General features: G+C 55.8%; 6 protein-coding genes across 6 annotated transcripts; 2 read left to right on the forward strand and 4 right to left on the reverse strand.

Annotated features, from left to right (window-relative positions):
* Positions 1 to 58: 58 nt before the first annotated feature.
* Positions 59 to 1693, reverse strand: MFIFM68171_11065 (Ricin B lectin domain-containing protein; the record flags this gene model as incomplete). Its single annotated transcript, XM_071066484.1, has 5 exons — positions 59 to 225; positions 282 to 366; positions 436 to 1157; positions 1215 to 1470; positions 1526 to 1693. 5 exons carry the CDS (start codon positions 1691 to 1693, stop codon positions 59 to 61), a joined length of 1398 nt encoding a protein of 465 aa, XP_070922585.1.
* A 1750-nt stretch (positions 1694 to 3443) lies between these two features.
* RPS19A (40S ribosomal protein eS19) lies at positions 3444 to 4300 on the forward strand (the record flags this gene model as incomplete). The annotated part of the gene is made up of 5 exons (XM_071066485.1): positions 3444 to 3476; positions 3700 to 3715; positions 3774 to 3821; positions 3886 to 4191; positions 4245 to 4300. The coding sequence occupies 5 exons, from the start codon at positions 3444 to 3446 to the stop codon at positions 4298 to 4300; spliced, it is 459 nt and encodes a 152-aa protein (XP_070922586.1).
* A 1678-nt stretch (positions 4301 to 5978) lies between these two features.
* Positions 5979 to 8098, forward strand: MFIFM68171_11067 (Serine/threonine-protein phosphatase 6 regulatory ankyrin repeat subunit C; the record flags this gene model as incomplete). The annotated part of the gene is made up of 5 exons (XM_071066486.1): positions 5979 to 6376; positions 6450 to 6798; positions 6857 to 7009; positions 7096 to 7479; positions 7541 to 8098. The coding sequence occupies 5 exons, from the start codon at positions 5979 to 5981 to the stop codon at positions 8096 to 8098; spliced, it is 1842 nt and encodes a 613-aa protein (XP_070922587.1).
* A 647-nt stretch (positions 8099 to 8745) lies between these two features.
* Positions 8746 to 9957, reverse strand: ZRT2 (low-affinity Zn(2+) transporter zrt2; the record flags this gene model as incomplete). Its single annotated transcript, XM_071066487.1, has 1 exon — positions 8746 to 9957. One exon carries the CDS (start codon positions 9955 to 9957, stop codon positions 8746 to 8748), a length of 1212 nt encoding a protein of 403 aa, XP_070922588.1.
* Positions 9958 to 10986: 1029 nt separating this feature from the next.
* On the reverse strand, positions 10987 to 12376 carry MDM10 (Mitochondrial distribution and morphology protein 10; the record flags this gene model as incomplete). Its single annotated transcript, XM_071066488.1, has 2 exons — positions 10987 to 12227; positions 12280 to 12376. 2 exons carry the CDS (start codon positions 12374 to 12376, stop codon positions 10987 to 10989), a joined length of 1338 nt encoding a protein of 445 aa, XP_070922589.1.
* Positions 12377 to 12841: 465 nt separating this feature from the next.
* On the reverse strand, positions 12842 to 13482 carry SCD1 (Scytalone dehydratase; the record flags this gene model as incomplete). The annotated part of the gene is made up of 3 exons (XM_071066489.1): positions 12842 to 13225; positions 13287 to 13384; positions 13446 to 13482. The coding sequence occupies 3 exons, from the start codon at positions 13480 to 13482 to the stop codon at positions 12842 to 12844; spliced, it is 519 nt and encodes a 172-aa protein (XP_070922590.1).
* Positions 13483 to 14029: the final 547 nt, after the last annotated feature.

The following is a 14029-nucleotide window of genomic DNA, read 5'->3' on the forward strand; positions in this document are numbered from 1 at the left end:
TCCAAGATCGGCAGGGCCCAAAACAGGGACAGACGAGCTCCGAACACCAATCTCCCACTCATTCAAAGATGGAAAATAGTTGAGAGCCATCATCAGGGCAGGGGCCCGATTCGAGCCTGTCGTCCCCTGGAAGAATGCAGATCCTGTTTCTCTCGTTCTGCGGCGCAAATGCGAAGCTCGTTTGTCCGATAAAAGGGAAGAGCTGGTTGCCGTCGGTTCCGCCGTCTATAAAGGGTCAGAGAGAGGCAACGGAACAGATGAGGTTTGAAAGAGGCACCCACCACCGTCGGCGCGGCCGCCGCATGAGAATAGGGTGACGGTATCACCGGCTTGTCGCCTGCCATCAAAGCTGAGGCAGCCCTGTGTCTGCAAACATCAAACAGCCTGGTTAGCGGGCAAGATCACTGCGGAACTCGGCCCTTATCAGCAACTTACCAATGCGCTAACAATTAGTGCAGCAGGGTCCCGGTTGCGGCTCGGCTGGTTGTGTTTGCCCTCGGTGATGAGGTCCCACTTCTCGTTGGGAGCACCTGTGCAGTCCACCAGCGAGACCGGAATCAGGTTCTGGCGGAAGTCACCCGCCGTCGGGTCAACGAAGAGACACTGCCCATTGGGAGCACGGATGGAGACGCCGCTGAACGCTCGTGTAGCAGTCTCATCACGTTGGTGCGCCTCGGCGGCAGCCGTGGGCTGCAGAGTCCCGCCGGCCCGCGACACCGGTACGGGGTCGGTAGGATTCACCGTGAGGATGCCTCCGGCGCTAGTCTCCGGTACGGATGTGGTCGTCAGGGCTTCCGTAGTCGAGGTTGAAGTAAAGGAAGTCTGGACCGGCGGGTCACGCTCCTCGGTTGAGGACGGAGTAATAGTTACCGTCCGGGTGCTCTTAGAGCAGCTCGTTGTCGACCTCCCACCATTGTCGCCATTACCATTGCCCTTGCCCTTCCTGTTGCCCTTGCGCCTACCGCCGTTGCCACCGCCACCAGCGGCAGCACCGCCAAAAGTGAAAGACTGGTTGTCATCCCGATCGTTGCAGTTAGCAACATCGACAGCATTGCCCTTTACGACGAGGCAAGATCCGTCTTGGTTCCGTGGTTGAAGAGAGAGAGGGCCAACGCCACCGTCGAAGGCAAAGAGCTGTGAGTTGGTCACATCTCCGTCTAGAAAAAGCGATGTCAGCATGGAGAAGCCAAGCGTCATGGCAGGAGGTCACGCACCTCCGTCAGCCCGCCCGCCGCACGAGAAGAGCACAATTTGGTTTCCTGGCGGTCGGCGTGAATCAAAGTTGAGGCAGGCCTGGGTCAACGTGCTGACGATAAGCATGGCATTGTCGCCTTCGATATGTCGACCCGCTGTGATAATGTCCCAGCCTTGTCCGTCGGTCGAACCACATTCGGCAACCTGGACCGGGGTCAGGTTGGCGCGGAAATCGCCCGAGAGCTTGTCAACGAAAAGACACCTCCCGTCTGATGTCTGAAATAAGCGTCAGCCGTGACAAAGTCTCCGTTTCTTGTCGCACAACACACACCCTAATCTGGACATTGGAGAACGCGCGGGTGGCTCCGTTATCACGCTGATGGGCCTCTGCAGTAGCTTCTTCATTAAGAGAATCGACGGCGCGATGACTGACGGGGTTGGCGGCTGCGGTGGCTGCGGCAGCTACCAAGGCAAGCAGGGAAGAGAGCGTAAAAACCATGATGTATACACGCCAACGGGGAGCAAAGCGAATGAACCGAGGCGCTACTCAAAAGGCCAAGAGAATGGATGCCTGCCCAGCAGGCAGGTCAAAGAATCGAAGGGAATGAAGGAATAGTGCTATCTGTGATAGCACATTAGGAGGAACGACTTCAAGGAAAGACTGGTGAGGAAACACGAGGAAGCGGGTGGCCGTGCGGGACTACTTATCCCCTGATGATAGCTTCATCTTCCGAGGTAGTATAGGCGCCGGCAGGGTTGGTATGTATACCTCCCACACTGGGATTGGGGTGTGAGTCCCTAGCTCCTCAGCAGAGTTTCATGGTATCCTCTGACGTGCAGACTCACTTGCACGGCCGTTTCGTGCCGAAAGTTGTACGGCCGAGCCGCTGGGCCGGCAATGACGGCAACGAGCCCTGGAGGGCGCTTGAGGAGTCAATCATTTGACGCTTCAGAGATACCGTCGTAGATGACAGGCAGCACAGGGGCAGCCAGCTCGGGTGGCACCTCGGAAAAGGCGCGCGGGAAAGGTGGTTGTATGGGGGTTGCGCTGAGCAGCTTACTGGTTACCACCGTGTGTTGCAAAGAGGGGCGTTTGTTTGGCCAGAAATGGAGGGCCAGTATCCCTGCGGCACATCTCGGGCATCCGACCTTAATCAGCGCCAGCCCGCACTCTGGTGGATGATAGCTGTGTTCCTAGAGATTGCAGCTGGGATGGTGAAACGGTACCTGTCACAGGGGATGCCAAGACTGGGGCAATGGGCTTGCATACACCAACATTCGGGCGGCACAGAATGGGCGATATGGGGTAGTCGTCTCATATTGGAAGTTTGGAAACAGGGGTTACTTGGGTTCGCTTGGACCCTACTCGTACCCGCTTCTAACGAACACGGGAATAATCCGAGCAGCGATCTGAAGATCATGACAATCTCCCGCGCTCACCCATAAACCTGGATCCATAACCAATGCCATCCATGTAGGCATCGTCTGCGGCTTGTCAAGAACGAAATAAGGGAACATCGACTTTTGCAAATGCGCCAGGTAGATCAAGATGCGTTTCTTCAGTGGCGAACTGCATTGGTTATTCGATAAAGACTAACAACTCGATAGGGCTGAGACAGTGACCGAATGTCAGACCTGAGAGAGTCGAAGGCGTCCAACCGTTCTCCATTCTCCGAGACACCAGTCAGACCCCATATCGACAAGATCCGGCGATGCTGTGAGTGCTGCAAGCCATAGTTACTACATTTTTGTCAATAAGACGGGCCAGGCATTTGGCCGCCATGGGCGACAAAGGGCCTGTATTCCGAGCTTCTCGGCTGTTTCAAAGCCACGAAACAGGACTTTCTAAATGGCCGCCGCCACAACCCGTCCCTGCGCCCGAAAGCACATTGTCGAGAACAAACGAACCCATCAAGTATTACTACTCGTATCTTATGGGCACCCGCAGTAAGACAAGCGTGACTCTGGTGCGGCGTCATGAAGACGCGCAAGTGGATGTGTGGGGTTACAAGGGTACAATACCGGATTTAGGATCAATAGCAGCTCGGGTTAGGGTTATACTACCGATAAACGCAGTCAGGGCCGCAGCCCTAATTGATAGCCAGGATCGCCAAGACCCCCCTCCACTCCAGGAATTTCGAGTCTTCAATTGCGACTGCGGCTTGTCCCACGCCGAAAACCACGACTTCCGCCATCACGAACGACCAGTTTTTACCATCTCCGCCCAGACCTCAAAAACAGTCGCCAAAATGCCTGGAGGTGTCACCGTTCGCGATGTCGATGTAAGTGCTTGCAGCTCTCTGTCATGAATGGCCTCTGCGACCGAGACCCGAACATTCTTTCGCTGTCCGAGTCGCTGCCAGCCTCCTTAGCGAGGCTCGCGCTGGCCGACCATGATGGGCCGTTGGCCATCGCAGCAACCAGGAAGATGATGGGAGCAGGCGTGAGGGGGTCGAAAGATCTCTGACGACGGAATCATGCTAATATCGTGTTGCTGGACGAAAGGCTCACAAGTTTGTCGGTAAGTCTTGCTTCCCCATTCAATCACGAGGTCTTCACCAGTGGCTAATGCGTGACAGCGGCCTACGCGGCTTTCTTGAAGCGTCAGGGAAAGCTCCCTGTGCCCGGTTAGTTCTACCGACCGCCTTTGTGCCTCGATCGATCGGTCCTCTAACACGGTCCGCTGTGCAGGTTGGGTCGATACCGTCAAGACTGGCCCCGCCAAGGAGATGCCCCCTCAGGACATTGACTGGTTCTACGTCCGCGCTGCCTCGGTTGCCCGCCACGTCTACCTGAGGAAGACCGTCGGTGTCGGCCGTCTCCGCAGGGTTCACGGCAGCGCGAAGAACCGCGGCACCCGTCCCTCGAAGCATGTTGATGCCAGCGGCAGCGTCGACCGCAAGATCATGCAAGCGCTCGAGAAGATCCAGGTTCTGGAGCAAGACGAGGAGAAGGGTGGCCGCCGCATCACCCAGCAGGGTCAGCGTGATCTTGACCGTATGTAACCACACCAACCGGGTATTGACCTGCTCTAACTCGAGGACAAACAGGGATCGCCCAGACTGTTGCCGAGGCCGATGAGGAGGAGGAGGAGGATGACGAGTAAATCGGTCCTTCTTGGAGTTGCTTTACACCCCAGGACTCTCTGATGAGCAAAGGCAACATGTTTGGGTGGGATCGGAACCGAGGGCACTGCACGGCATGGGTCCGTCTTGATTCCCGGTAGCATCTGGTTTAGGCGTCATAAAAGGATTGCGGCTTGCTTGATCACATGAGCCTTGCCTGATTTACCTCCACAATCAGCTTGCTCCAGACAAAAGTGTCGTCGAACCTCGGTCATGCCAGATGTGATATTTTAGCATAGTGCTGGCATGCCCATGCCTCAACGCCGCAAACCGCGGGCGGTGGGGTGGGTCGGTTCTAGCTCGGCCATGTCGTCTACTTGGTAACCCTTAGGGTTCTTCTCATAGTCAATCACCATGTCCCTGGTTGCTAAACCCCTTATTAAACACTTCGCGTCCCCATGTCCCGCCCCCCTCTCCATCCTTTCTAGACCTTCTTCGTCTGGATCTCATTCTTTTTCGAAAAACGTCGTGCTTAGCATTTGCCGAATATTAAACCACCGCTCTTCCTTCTCTGCTCCACCAAATCTCGTGCTCGTTGGCCGTTATTCCCCCTGAATTTGCCGTTTCATTAGATCCCCTCGTCTTGCCTTACGATTCTTCCCATCCTAGATCCGGAGGATTCTGGTATTCGGCAGGCTTGCCCCTTGTCCCTCTTCTTTTCCGCTCCTAATTTGCTTCTTCTTTCCTCCAAAGCACTTTCTTCTCCCGCGGCTCTCCATCACCATCCTTTCTTCACCCGGAATTCCACCGTAATCCCAAACAATCAAGCGAAATATCGCGGCTATCCAATTCTCGGCTCTTGTGCAATAATCAAGGGTCTTCCAAAACAACGGGGCAGAAGGAGGAGAAAGACCAGCCTCGGAAACACAGGAAGAAGCACCACCCGAGTAAAATCCAAAGGAACAAGAGTGTCTTGCCGGACCATGGGGATTGTCTGCACGGATTATAGCCCGTATAGCCCCTTCGTTCATAGTAATTTGAGCTGTAACTCACATGCTTACCAAATTCTTCTTCCAGATTTATTCCTGCTTGAAATTCTCGCCCACTCTTGATTCTCATCTTCCTCTTCTACCTCTGCAGCCCTCTTCCTCTTAAACTTTTCCTCCCAATCCTTTCCTCTCAAACCTTCTTTCCTAGACCTTTTCCTCCTAAACCTTCCCCCCTAATCAACTCTTTCTCTTCCTCGAAGTTCACCTGCTTCGCCTCAGTGATCCTTCCTTCTTGGAGTGCTGTCGTACTCTTCTCCCTTCCACCTTCAACTCTGCGATAGGCACACCTAACCGTCGCCGTCCGTTACGACCACTGCAATTCTCCCGTTCGACTACGTGAAAGCGACCGATCACGCTTCTGAAACCCAACAGCACTCTATTCCAAATAGGTTTGTGCCACGTTTGGCTCTTTGGCACCTGCTCGGGTCTCGCGTCATTAAATACCACTGCGACTTCTATATCGTTCCCAACTTGCTTTCGATTCAGCTGCTTTTGCTCTTGCTCGCCGTAACCTTGCTCACTTTGACTGTTTCCATGACTGTTTCCATGACCGTTGCTTGCCGCGAATCTTGACTCAGTAATCTTGTCTCGTGTTTGTCCTTGGTTTCAATCGTCACTATAGGTGACAGACATTGACGTGATTCCAGCGCCAGGTGTCTGAAGTACCACTATGGGCCGGTTCAAAAGCGAGCATCGGCGGGCTCTGCGCCTCAGCGACCTACACATCGCAGTGTTGGGAGGCGAAACTCGGAACGTCCGAGAGATCCTGCGGTCCGATGACGGCAAAAAGACCATAAACAGCCGCGACGCATACGGGTCAACGCCGTTGATGATAGCCGTCTTGACGGGTCGTTTAACAATAGCGAGGCTCCTACTAAGGAATGGGGCATCTACAGCATTGAAAGATTACAGAGGGCATACTGCTCTCAAGTATGGAAGAGCGAGTTTTTTCACTCGTAAACTGGATGCCTACAGACGCCTCGGTCTGCGAGCCGTGTCTAAGACGCAGGAGAAAAGACGTGCCCGCATTGCAACAATCCTGCGGCACCCCGCCGCCTGTGCATCGAGGTTTGTTTCTTGGGCGGAGAGGGGCATCCGCTTCTATCTACGGCTGTTCGCTAACATTAGGTCTGGCACCCAGTCGCCTAGAAGGAGAACATGAGTTCTCGAGCTCTTTCCTCTACAAAGCGGACGACAGACTGGTTTTGCTTAAACCGGAAGACGTATTCAGACTTGACAAACAACAACTCGAGAGTGCGACAACGGGAGTTATCGCCTCTCTTGTGGATCCCATGGTGAAAATGGCAGCCGTTAGCGGCTGGACGTCAAACACCGAAAGGGGGAACAAGACTGTCTTGGATAATTCCAAGTACACCCGTCTTGTCCGGGACGTCTCCGAGTTTCTCGGTTTTAATTTATCCCGGTCTTTTCGGGATAAGAATGGGAAGCCACTTCCAGAGCATGCTGGACGCTTCAACGCATGCCATGTCGTTCGTTCACTGGACATTGCTCCTGTACTACGCCCCTGACTTGCTAACCAATCGATAGGAAAAAAAGCTGGCGATGTATTGGGTCATTGCCACTCTGAACGCTGTCCTTGGGACGACGGATTTTAGACAGATGCCCAAACTGCAGGGTGCCGTTGTGCCTGATATTTTGAAGCAAGCCTTGATTATACTTGACCATTGGCCTTGCGGGAATGTAAGTTTCATGCATTTTTCTGCATCTATGCTGGCGCTTTCCCCGGTGGCTACGGGCCTTCGCTGATATTTGGCCGGGCGGTTCAGTGTTGGAAGTTCCTCGACTTAATCAAGCGGGTGACCGGCATAGATATATTTGTCGAGCCGCGTCCATTTCTCGTGAGAGGAATCCGTCAGAGCGTGGCAGGGTGCCGGGCTTGTAAGTGTGAGAGGTGTGTCCGGACGTTCAAGGCGGCTGAGGACAACAACACCCGCGATCAAAATGACAAAAACAGGGAAGGCGGGGATCTGGAAGAGGAGGAAGTCCTGAATGGCGAGGACGTCCTAAATGGCGAGGAAGTCCTATATGGTGAGGATATTGGTGATGACACAAATGTCGGTACGGGCAATGGCGATGTTGAGGCCCAACCACGCGCGCCTATCAAGCAGGCAACCCAAGCCAGAGTCCCTCCCACCTCGTCTCCAGAAGATGTAGGTCCCAGCACTGGCTCCGCATTTAGTACTAATCAAACCGCTAACTCCATATTGATAGTGGAAAGTATGGGTATCTGCGCCAGACCAGGCGCCTGTTGCTAAGCCCCGATGTCAGCCAGTCGACCCTATATCATTCAAGCTAATGCCGGCCTGCTCCCAAGCACAGGGAACACTGCAGACCGCAACAACCGCCACACCGGCCCCCAGGTCCCAGGCCTCACCTCCCAGGGCCCGGACCTCCACCCGGAGCTCCAGCCGCGAGCGGCCTGATCCAGTGTCGACGGTAGCGGGCCGATCCGGCTTTTTTGCCTCCCCCGCTCCAAACTTGCAGCCAAACGCGGCAGACGACATCCAGAGGTTCGCATATAGAGGTGGCGCCATCGCGTTAGCGTCGTCCGCCACACCCTCCACGCCCTCGTCGCCGGCGCGGCGGTCATCGTCCGTATCATGGATGGTGAGGAAGAGGGCCAAGTGGGAGGAACAGAACCGGACTAACAACAGGTCTCGTGCCCGGGAGAGCGCAAGAGATGCGAAATTCCGGACACGGAGCATCTTCGCTCGCGTTGCCCGGCGCAGCCAGAAGCAAGGAGCAGGACTTGGGGTTGAGATCCCCTGAGCTGGTGGCGCCCGACGTCCCTCGTGGCCGCACCTCTTTTCTGGAGTTTTGGGACAGCTCAAGCTAGGATTCTGGGGAGTTAAGCATTTGGGTACCGCTTCGACAATCAGGGGAGTCTGAGGTTGGGGTTTACTCGAATGGCTGATTAACTAGTCCGGCGTTGAATTTCCACCTTTTCCCACCACCTTGCCTTGTTTGTTCAGTTTCGAGGTCGTTTCGATTTATAATACGGCGCGACTCGCCTGGCTCTATTGCTAGTGGGGATCGATAGGAATGACTCAGAGTTAGAGGGATAGGGATAGCCACTCCTGAGGTGGGAGACGGCAGCATTGAACCGTGCCATCAGGAACCGTTTCGGCGGACACTTAGGTATCACAAGAATCACATCACAAGGGGCATATTTCCATTTGATTATCCCCCGACATTTTGCTCAGACAGTCTAGCAGAACTCAAATGATACAGCCCGCAAGGCCTAAACCTGCATTAAGTATTACTCACATCACATGCGTATCAAATCATCACCACCTCTATCCACTCTATTCAGAGCCGCGCGAATCCACCGTTCTACTAATATTCTTCATTTCGTCCCGAAAAAGCGAATCCGTCTATCCTAGTTCTAAAACCAAATTCCCTACCAACCGGCCGCTTCATGCCCAATTCGCCAACAGAGCCATCAGTCCAACTCCAAGGGCAACACAGGCATACGCAGCAAGCTGCATCCACAGACCCGCCTTACGCATCTCCGGGTTGAACATAAACTCGTGCGCCACCAGTTCGACGAGGCCAGTGTACATAAGAATGCCGCCGCTGATGGCATCAAAGACGCCGTTGACAATTTTGCTGGTTGTTGACTCCAGCGTGAGCGAGCTGCTCACGACGAGGCCCATTCTGATCGCGAAAGGTGTGCTGACGGCGTACAGCATCCCAAGAGCATACGGCGTCCAACTCCGGGCACCCGGGGCCCAGGTTGCCGTAGCTAGACGCGCACCCAGTCCGAGTCCCTCAAAGGTCTGGTGGAAGACCAGGACGGCAAACAGGATAAGGAAGTTGTCTGTGACAGCGAGAGTGAGGCCGATGAATATCGAGTGGAAGATGACGCCGAATTCGAGAATGAAGATGGCAGTCAGCTGCGCAGCGTAGTTGGCGTGTCCGTCGCCCTCAACATGGTACCGGTGGTGGCCCATATGGTTCTCTCCACGTGGCGGATAGCAGAGCTCAGGCGGGAGTGTCCGAGCCCCGTCCAAGCCGTAAGAACCCGTGCTATTAGTCGCAGCGGTGCCAGGCCTGGCTGAGGATGCCGCAGCCGAGGTAGCTAAGCCGGCACGTTCTACATCCTGCGACAGTCCGTCGCCGGGATGGCCAATTGCGGCGCCACTATCACGCTTAGCTTCATGGCGCGCCCCGTGGCCGTGCCCATGGGCGGAACCGAAGCCAAAGTCAAAGTGAGATACGACGATTTCGAGGAGGAACATGACCATAACCGTCATTAAGCCGATAGCCATTGCCCAGTCGTAATCAGGCAGGGTGCCACTCAGGCATTCGTCGCGGAGGTTATCAGACGCCGGGCAGAGAAGGTGCATCCATGCCGTCGCCAAAATCACGCCGGTGCCAAAGTATTTGGCCATGAAGAAGCATATCTTCAGCACTCGCATACTTGACGTCCTGGCTAAGAAGATAGGCAAGAGGGCACCCAGTGCGGAACCGGCCAGGATGACGAAGATGGAGGCAATGCGCAGGCCCCAGTAGGTTGTGCTAGCTATAGAGGTGTCACAGCCTTCGATTGGCTCTTCGCCATCACCTACGACCCGCGCCTCCAGCAAGGACTGGTGAAGCGGTGATTGAATTGCCAACAAGGGCATTGTTGCTGATGGGCGGCACCCTGTATTCCTTGCTCCCGTATTCGAGTAGCACCGCGGTGCTCGATGGCGTTGTCGCTGGTGTGCAGACGGTATCTGACACGGGTCCAGGTCAAGCTTGGTCAGGTAGGGGGGCTCTACCGTTTTCTTTGTGCTAAGCAGGCGTTCCGCACAGCCAGTGGGAAATGGCTAGTTTGTGTAGATAGTGGCGGCTCTGCTTGGTGGCAGCGTGGCGATTTACGGAGGAACTATTATATGAACATGTGCGTCTCGGCCGCTTGGTCAGGTTGGAGTTAAATAAATGATTCTCCGACGAAACAAAGCCACGAGAAAGCGTGGCAGTGACGTGGCATCGATAAGCTGTTCTGCAGACAATATTTGTGAACAGGCGGCTGCGAGCACCTGACGGTGAACAGTCCAGAAACTCTCGAGCCACAGATGTCAGCATCAGCGGGCAGTAGCAAGATACATGCGCCGAGGCTGTACTTACTCCTCGAGCGCAGAAACCTGCTCGTATGGAAACAACAGGTAATTCTGCGTGACGAAGGGAGATACCGGTAGGGTATTGACGCCGACTGTTGCGATATCGAATCCGATCGTTGTGGGACGCGCGGGATCGGCGACCGCGTAACCGGGAGACCGTTGCAGAAAGAGAAGGCAGCGGAACGGAGGGCTTAAGTCGGGAGGGCCTGAGGACCTTGAGGGCCGATGGCGCGTCGCGGGAGATTCAACTAGCACTAGGTGCCCAGGCAGCTTTGGACCGCTGGGAGAGCCGGTCTTGTAGCTTTTATGTCGGCTGCCTGACGGCCGGTGCACTTCCCTCCATCATTCAGGCGGTTATCCCACACCAGGGCAAACGGTCCCTCGAATCCAACATCGTCCGATCGTTCACCACCGAAATGAGATGCTGACGCTACCCGGAAACGCCCCGTGAAACCTGACCGTCAAGGTTCCCGCCCGACCTGAGGCCCACCTTCCCAGCTGTCATCGGCCCTTTTTTTTCAGCAACATCAACACAACGCTCCAGGGTAGTCATGACGAGTATTGTATCTCGAGACCCAGGTTTCGAAACGGCTCGCCTAGCCTCCGCAAGTCGACCCCGGTGCCGAGGCTGAAGATGAGCGATTTGGCGCGGCCCTCCCAGAGGAGGCCAATCCTGAGGTTTTGGTCAAGCCGCGCCTTCAGGACACCCAGGTACTCTTCTTTTCTCCTGTCCGCGGCACCATTCCCCCGGCCGTGCGGTTCTGGTTCCGGCTCCGGGTCGTCCAATCGCCACTCCATCTTCGCCTGGAAACTTCTCTCCTTTGGTCTGGGAGGCTCGGAATCGCCCTCGGGCTGACAGCTAGGGTCGGCGCCCAACAAAAAACCGGCCGGCCTTCGGTTGCTCCACAGCTCCATGCCCACGGCCCACTCGCTCTCGTAGCTGTAAACGTTGAATTCCATCCTTGTAGCTAGGGAGCAGTAATCCTTCGCCAAAACTGCATATGTGGCATTGATGTTCCCCATGAGCGGGTTGATGGTTAGAGTCGCCGTCAGTGGCGTCCCTCGGTGTGCCGGCAGAGTTGCGAAACGCGCCCCTAGGGACATGCCTCCGGATTTGTTGAGCGTCCCGTAATACAACTCGCCGCCGGCGCTGAAGCGGCCGTAGATCCGCTCTCTCTCCCCTGACTGGCCGTTGCCATTGCCGTCAGAGCAGACGGGACTGGCTGCCTGGCTCGCGGTTGGTGATGAAGCGTCTCCCCCAAAGTTGTAGATACCCCGGACGCCGAGGAGCCCACCGTCGGTCGAGGCTAGACCTTCAACCCCATATTTTCCCTGGTCATACTGGACTAAGCCCAATACGGTGCCGCCATTGCGCAGTGACTGTTGGCTAACGGCTGAGAGCTGGACCTGTAGGGCTGGGCTGAAGCGCCGAACAACCAGGCCCTCGAGAAGAGACTGTGGCAGGTAGAGTCGACCATATAAGAGATTGTGCCTGTGTCGGGTCGAATCTGGCTCGGCGCCGTCGGGCAATTGGAGTTTTGGAGCTTCCGGTGTGTCCGTGTCCCTCGAACCGAGATCGTGCAGTCGCCGGTACGACCGCAGCAAGGCCGGTAGGGGTATTTTATCCGACTGCGCGGCGATGTCTGTCAAAGGGATGGAGCTGTGCAGGTACGAGATGGAGCCATCGACGATGCCCACGCTGCCGAGCTGGTAGCTTGTAGCAAAGTATGGAGTTGCGAGCGACGAGAGGATCAGACGGAGCCCCCTAGGGAGGGGAAAGTCGATGAGTTCTGTAAGCAGTTAGAGAGGGAGAAGCGAGGAGAACGGGCGAGAACCGCCTACCCCGAGCAGTGGCATTGAGCTCCTTGTAAGTGTTGTCCTCGTTCCACCCGGTCGCGTCGTAGAAGGCATTTGTAATGTAATGCATAAACTCGCGCATCTCGTTGATGGGATTTGCGCGCGGCCGGGGCTGGCACGCTATCTGTGTCACCTCTGGTATGTCATCGGCGGGATTGGCGGGTCTGAAGTCGAGCTTCGACTGCGTCGTCCGTTTCCAAGGATCAGAAGGTAGGTAAAATAATTGCTGATGGCTTGCAGCACGATGACCTGGAGTACCTCTCCACCTCGGTAACCAATCACTGGCAAGTCCCCACACGCACTCACTACACAGCACCGTAATCCCAACCCAACATCACCTAAGACATACCCAACCACAAACAAACATCTCGGATAGCACAATCTCGGCACTTAGATGCACTCCTCGGCCAGTATGGTGGCTCGTACCAGAAAGTTTTTTTTCTTGCGTATCTGAGCTAGCACTACGCTTTCCCTCCCGGCTCGTCCGCCTGTCTAATAGGCAACGTCTCGCGTTGCTGCAGCCATCCGGCAACCGACCGTTTCCACGCTACGCCGAATCGCCAAAGTTGTCGCGTCCACCGGCAAATACCTTGTCAAAGTCATACTCGGACCACCGGATGTTGGGGTTGAGCCCGGCGAACTTCCACACGCCGTCGATCTTGCGGTAGTAGTGCGTGTTGTGGCTGTGGGCGTGGCCCTTGACGGCAACGTTCTGCAGGCTCTCGTCCGTGTAGACCTGGTGCGGCACACGCAGCTGGTGGTATCCGATGATCTCTGTGTCCGACACCTTCTCCCACTTGTTGGCACCACCGATGAAGTGCTGCGTCCGCAGGAGCGGGTTGCCCAGCACAGACTTGTCCGAGATCATGGCGATGAATTCCTCAGCCGGCATTGCCTCCCATAGCTTGTTGAGGAACGAGCGGTAGTCGATCTGGAGTTCTCGTCAGTCCATCGACCTGACATAGGGGGCAAAGTTCACTTTGTCAGCGTACCCTCAGAGTCGGCGCGATGCACTTCCTCAGGCGGTCCCAGTCCTTCGAGTCGTAACTGTCAGCCCACTCAAAGGCCGCCTCGGTGACACCGAGGTAGTCTATCGCCCGTCAGTCAGACATCCTCAGACCATCTGGGGATTTGTGAAGCTCGAAACAGACCTTCAAAGGTAATTTGCTGTTTCTTCTCAGAGGCCATCTTGTGAAGTGCGATTTGCTAGGCAGTGTCTAGTTGCAAAGTGTTCAGGGGCTTAGATTTGATCTCACTCGGGCACGAGTCACATGTGGGAGGCCACGATGCCTTATGTACCCCTCGCACCATCACTGGTCACCCTTCATGACGCGCAGTTTGCCGCAGTCCCCGCGAAATTATGCACAGGGCCGGAGCCCGGAGGTTGGTGGGGATGTGCGGGCCAGACCCGGACCCAGCACCGCCGGTGGCTCGGCCTGCGCCTCGGTTCCCACCATGCGGCTGTTTGGGCCAGTCTTACACGCTAGTGCTTCTGGAATCTGCCCCTCAATCCCCGCGTCGCGCCATTGAGACCGGATTCTGGCCCAACTCACACCCCATCATATCCCTGAACCTTACGCATGGTGATTAGGCATTTCACCGGAGCTCCCGTTGGACAAAGACATATCCCCGACGGCTGAGCTGTGCCATACTCCGAAACCCCCCGCTTCATTCCCGGGGCGAGCCAGCGAGCCAGATGAGTCGCCGCTGAGATGCTTCCGCCGCTCGGGATCGC

This window comes from Madurella fahalii (genome assembly GCF_045866475.1).
Source record: "Madurella fahalii IFM 68171 DNA, scaffold_6, whole genome shotgun sequence".
Lineage (NCBI taxonomy): Eukaryota > Fungi > Ascomycota > Sordariomycetes > Sordariales > Madurella > Madurella fahalii.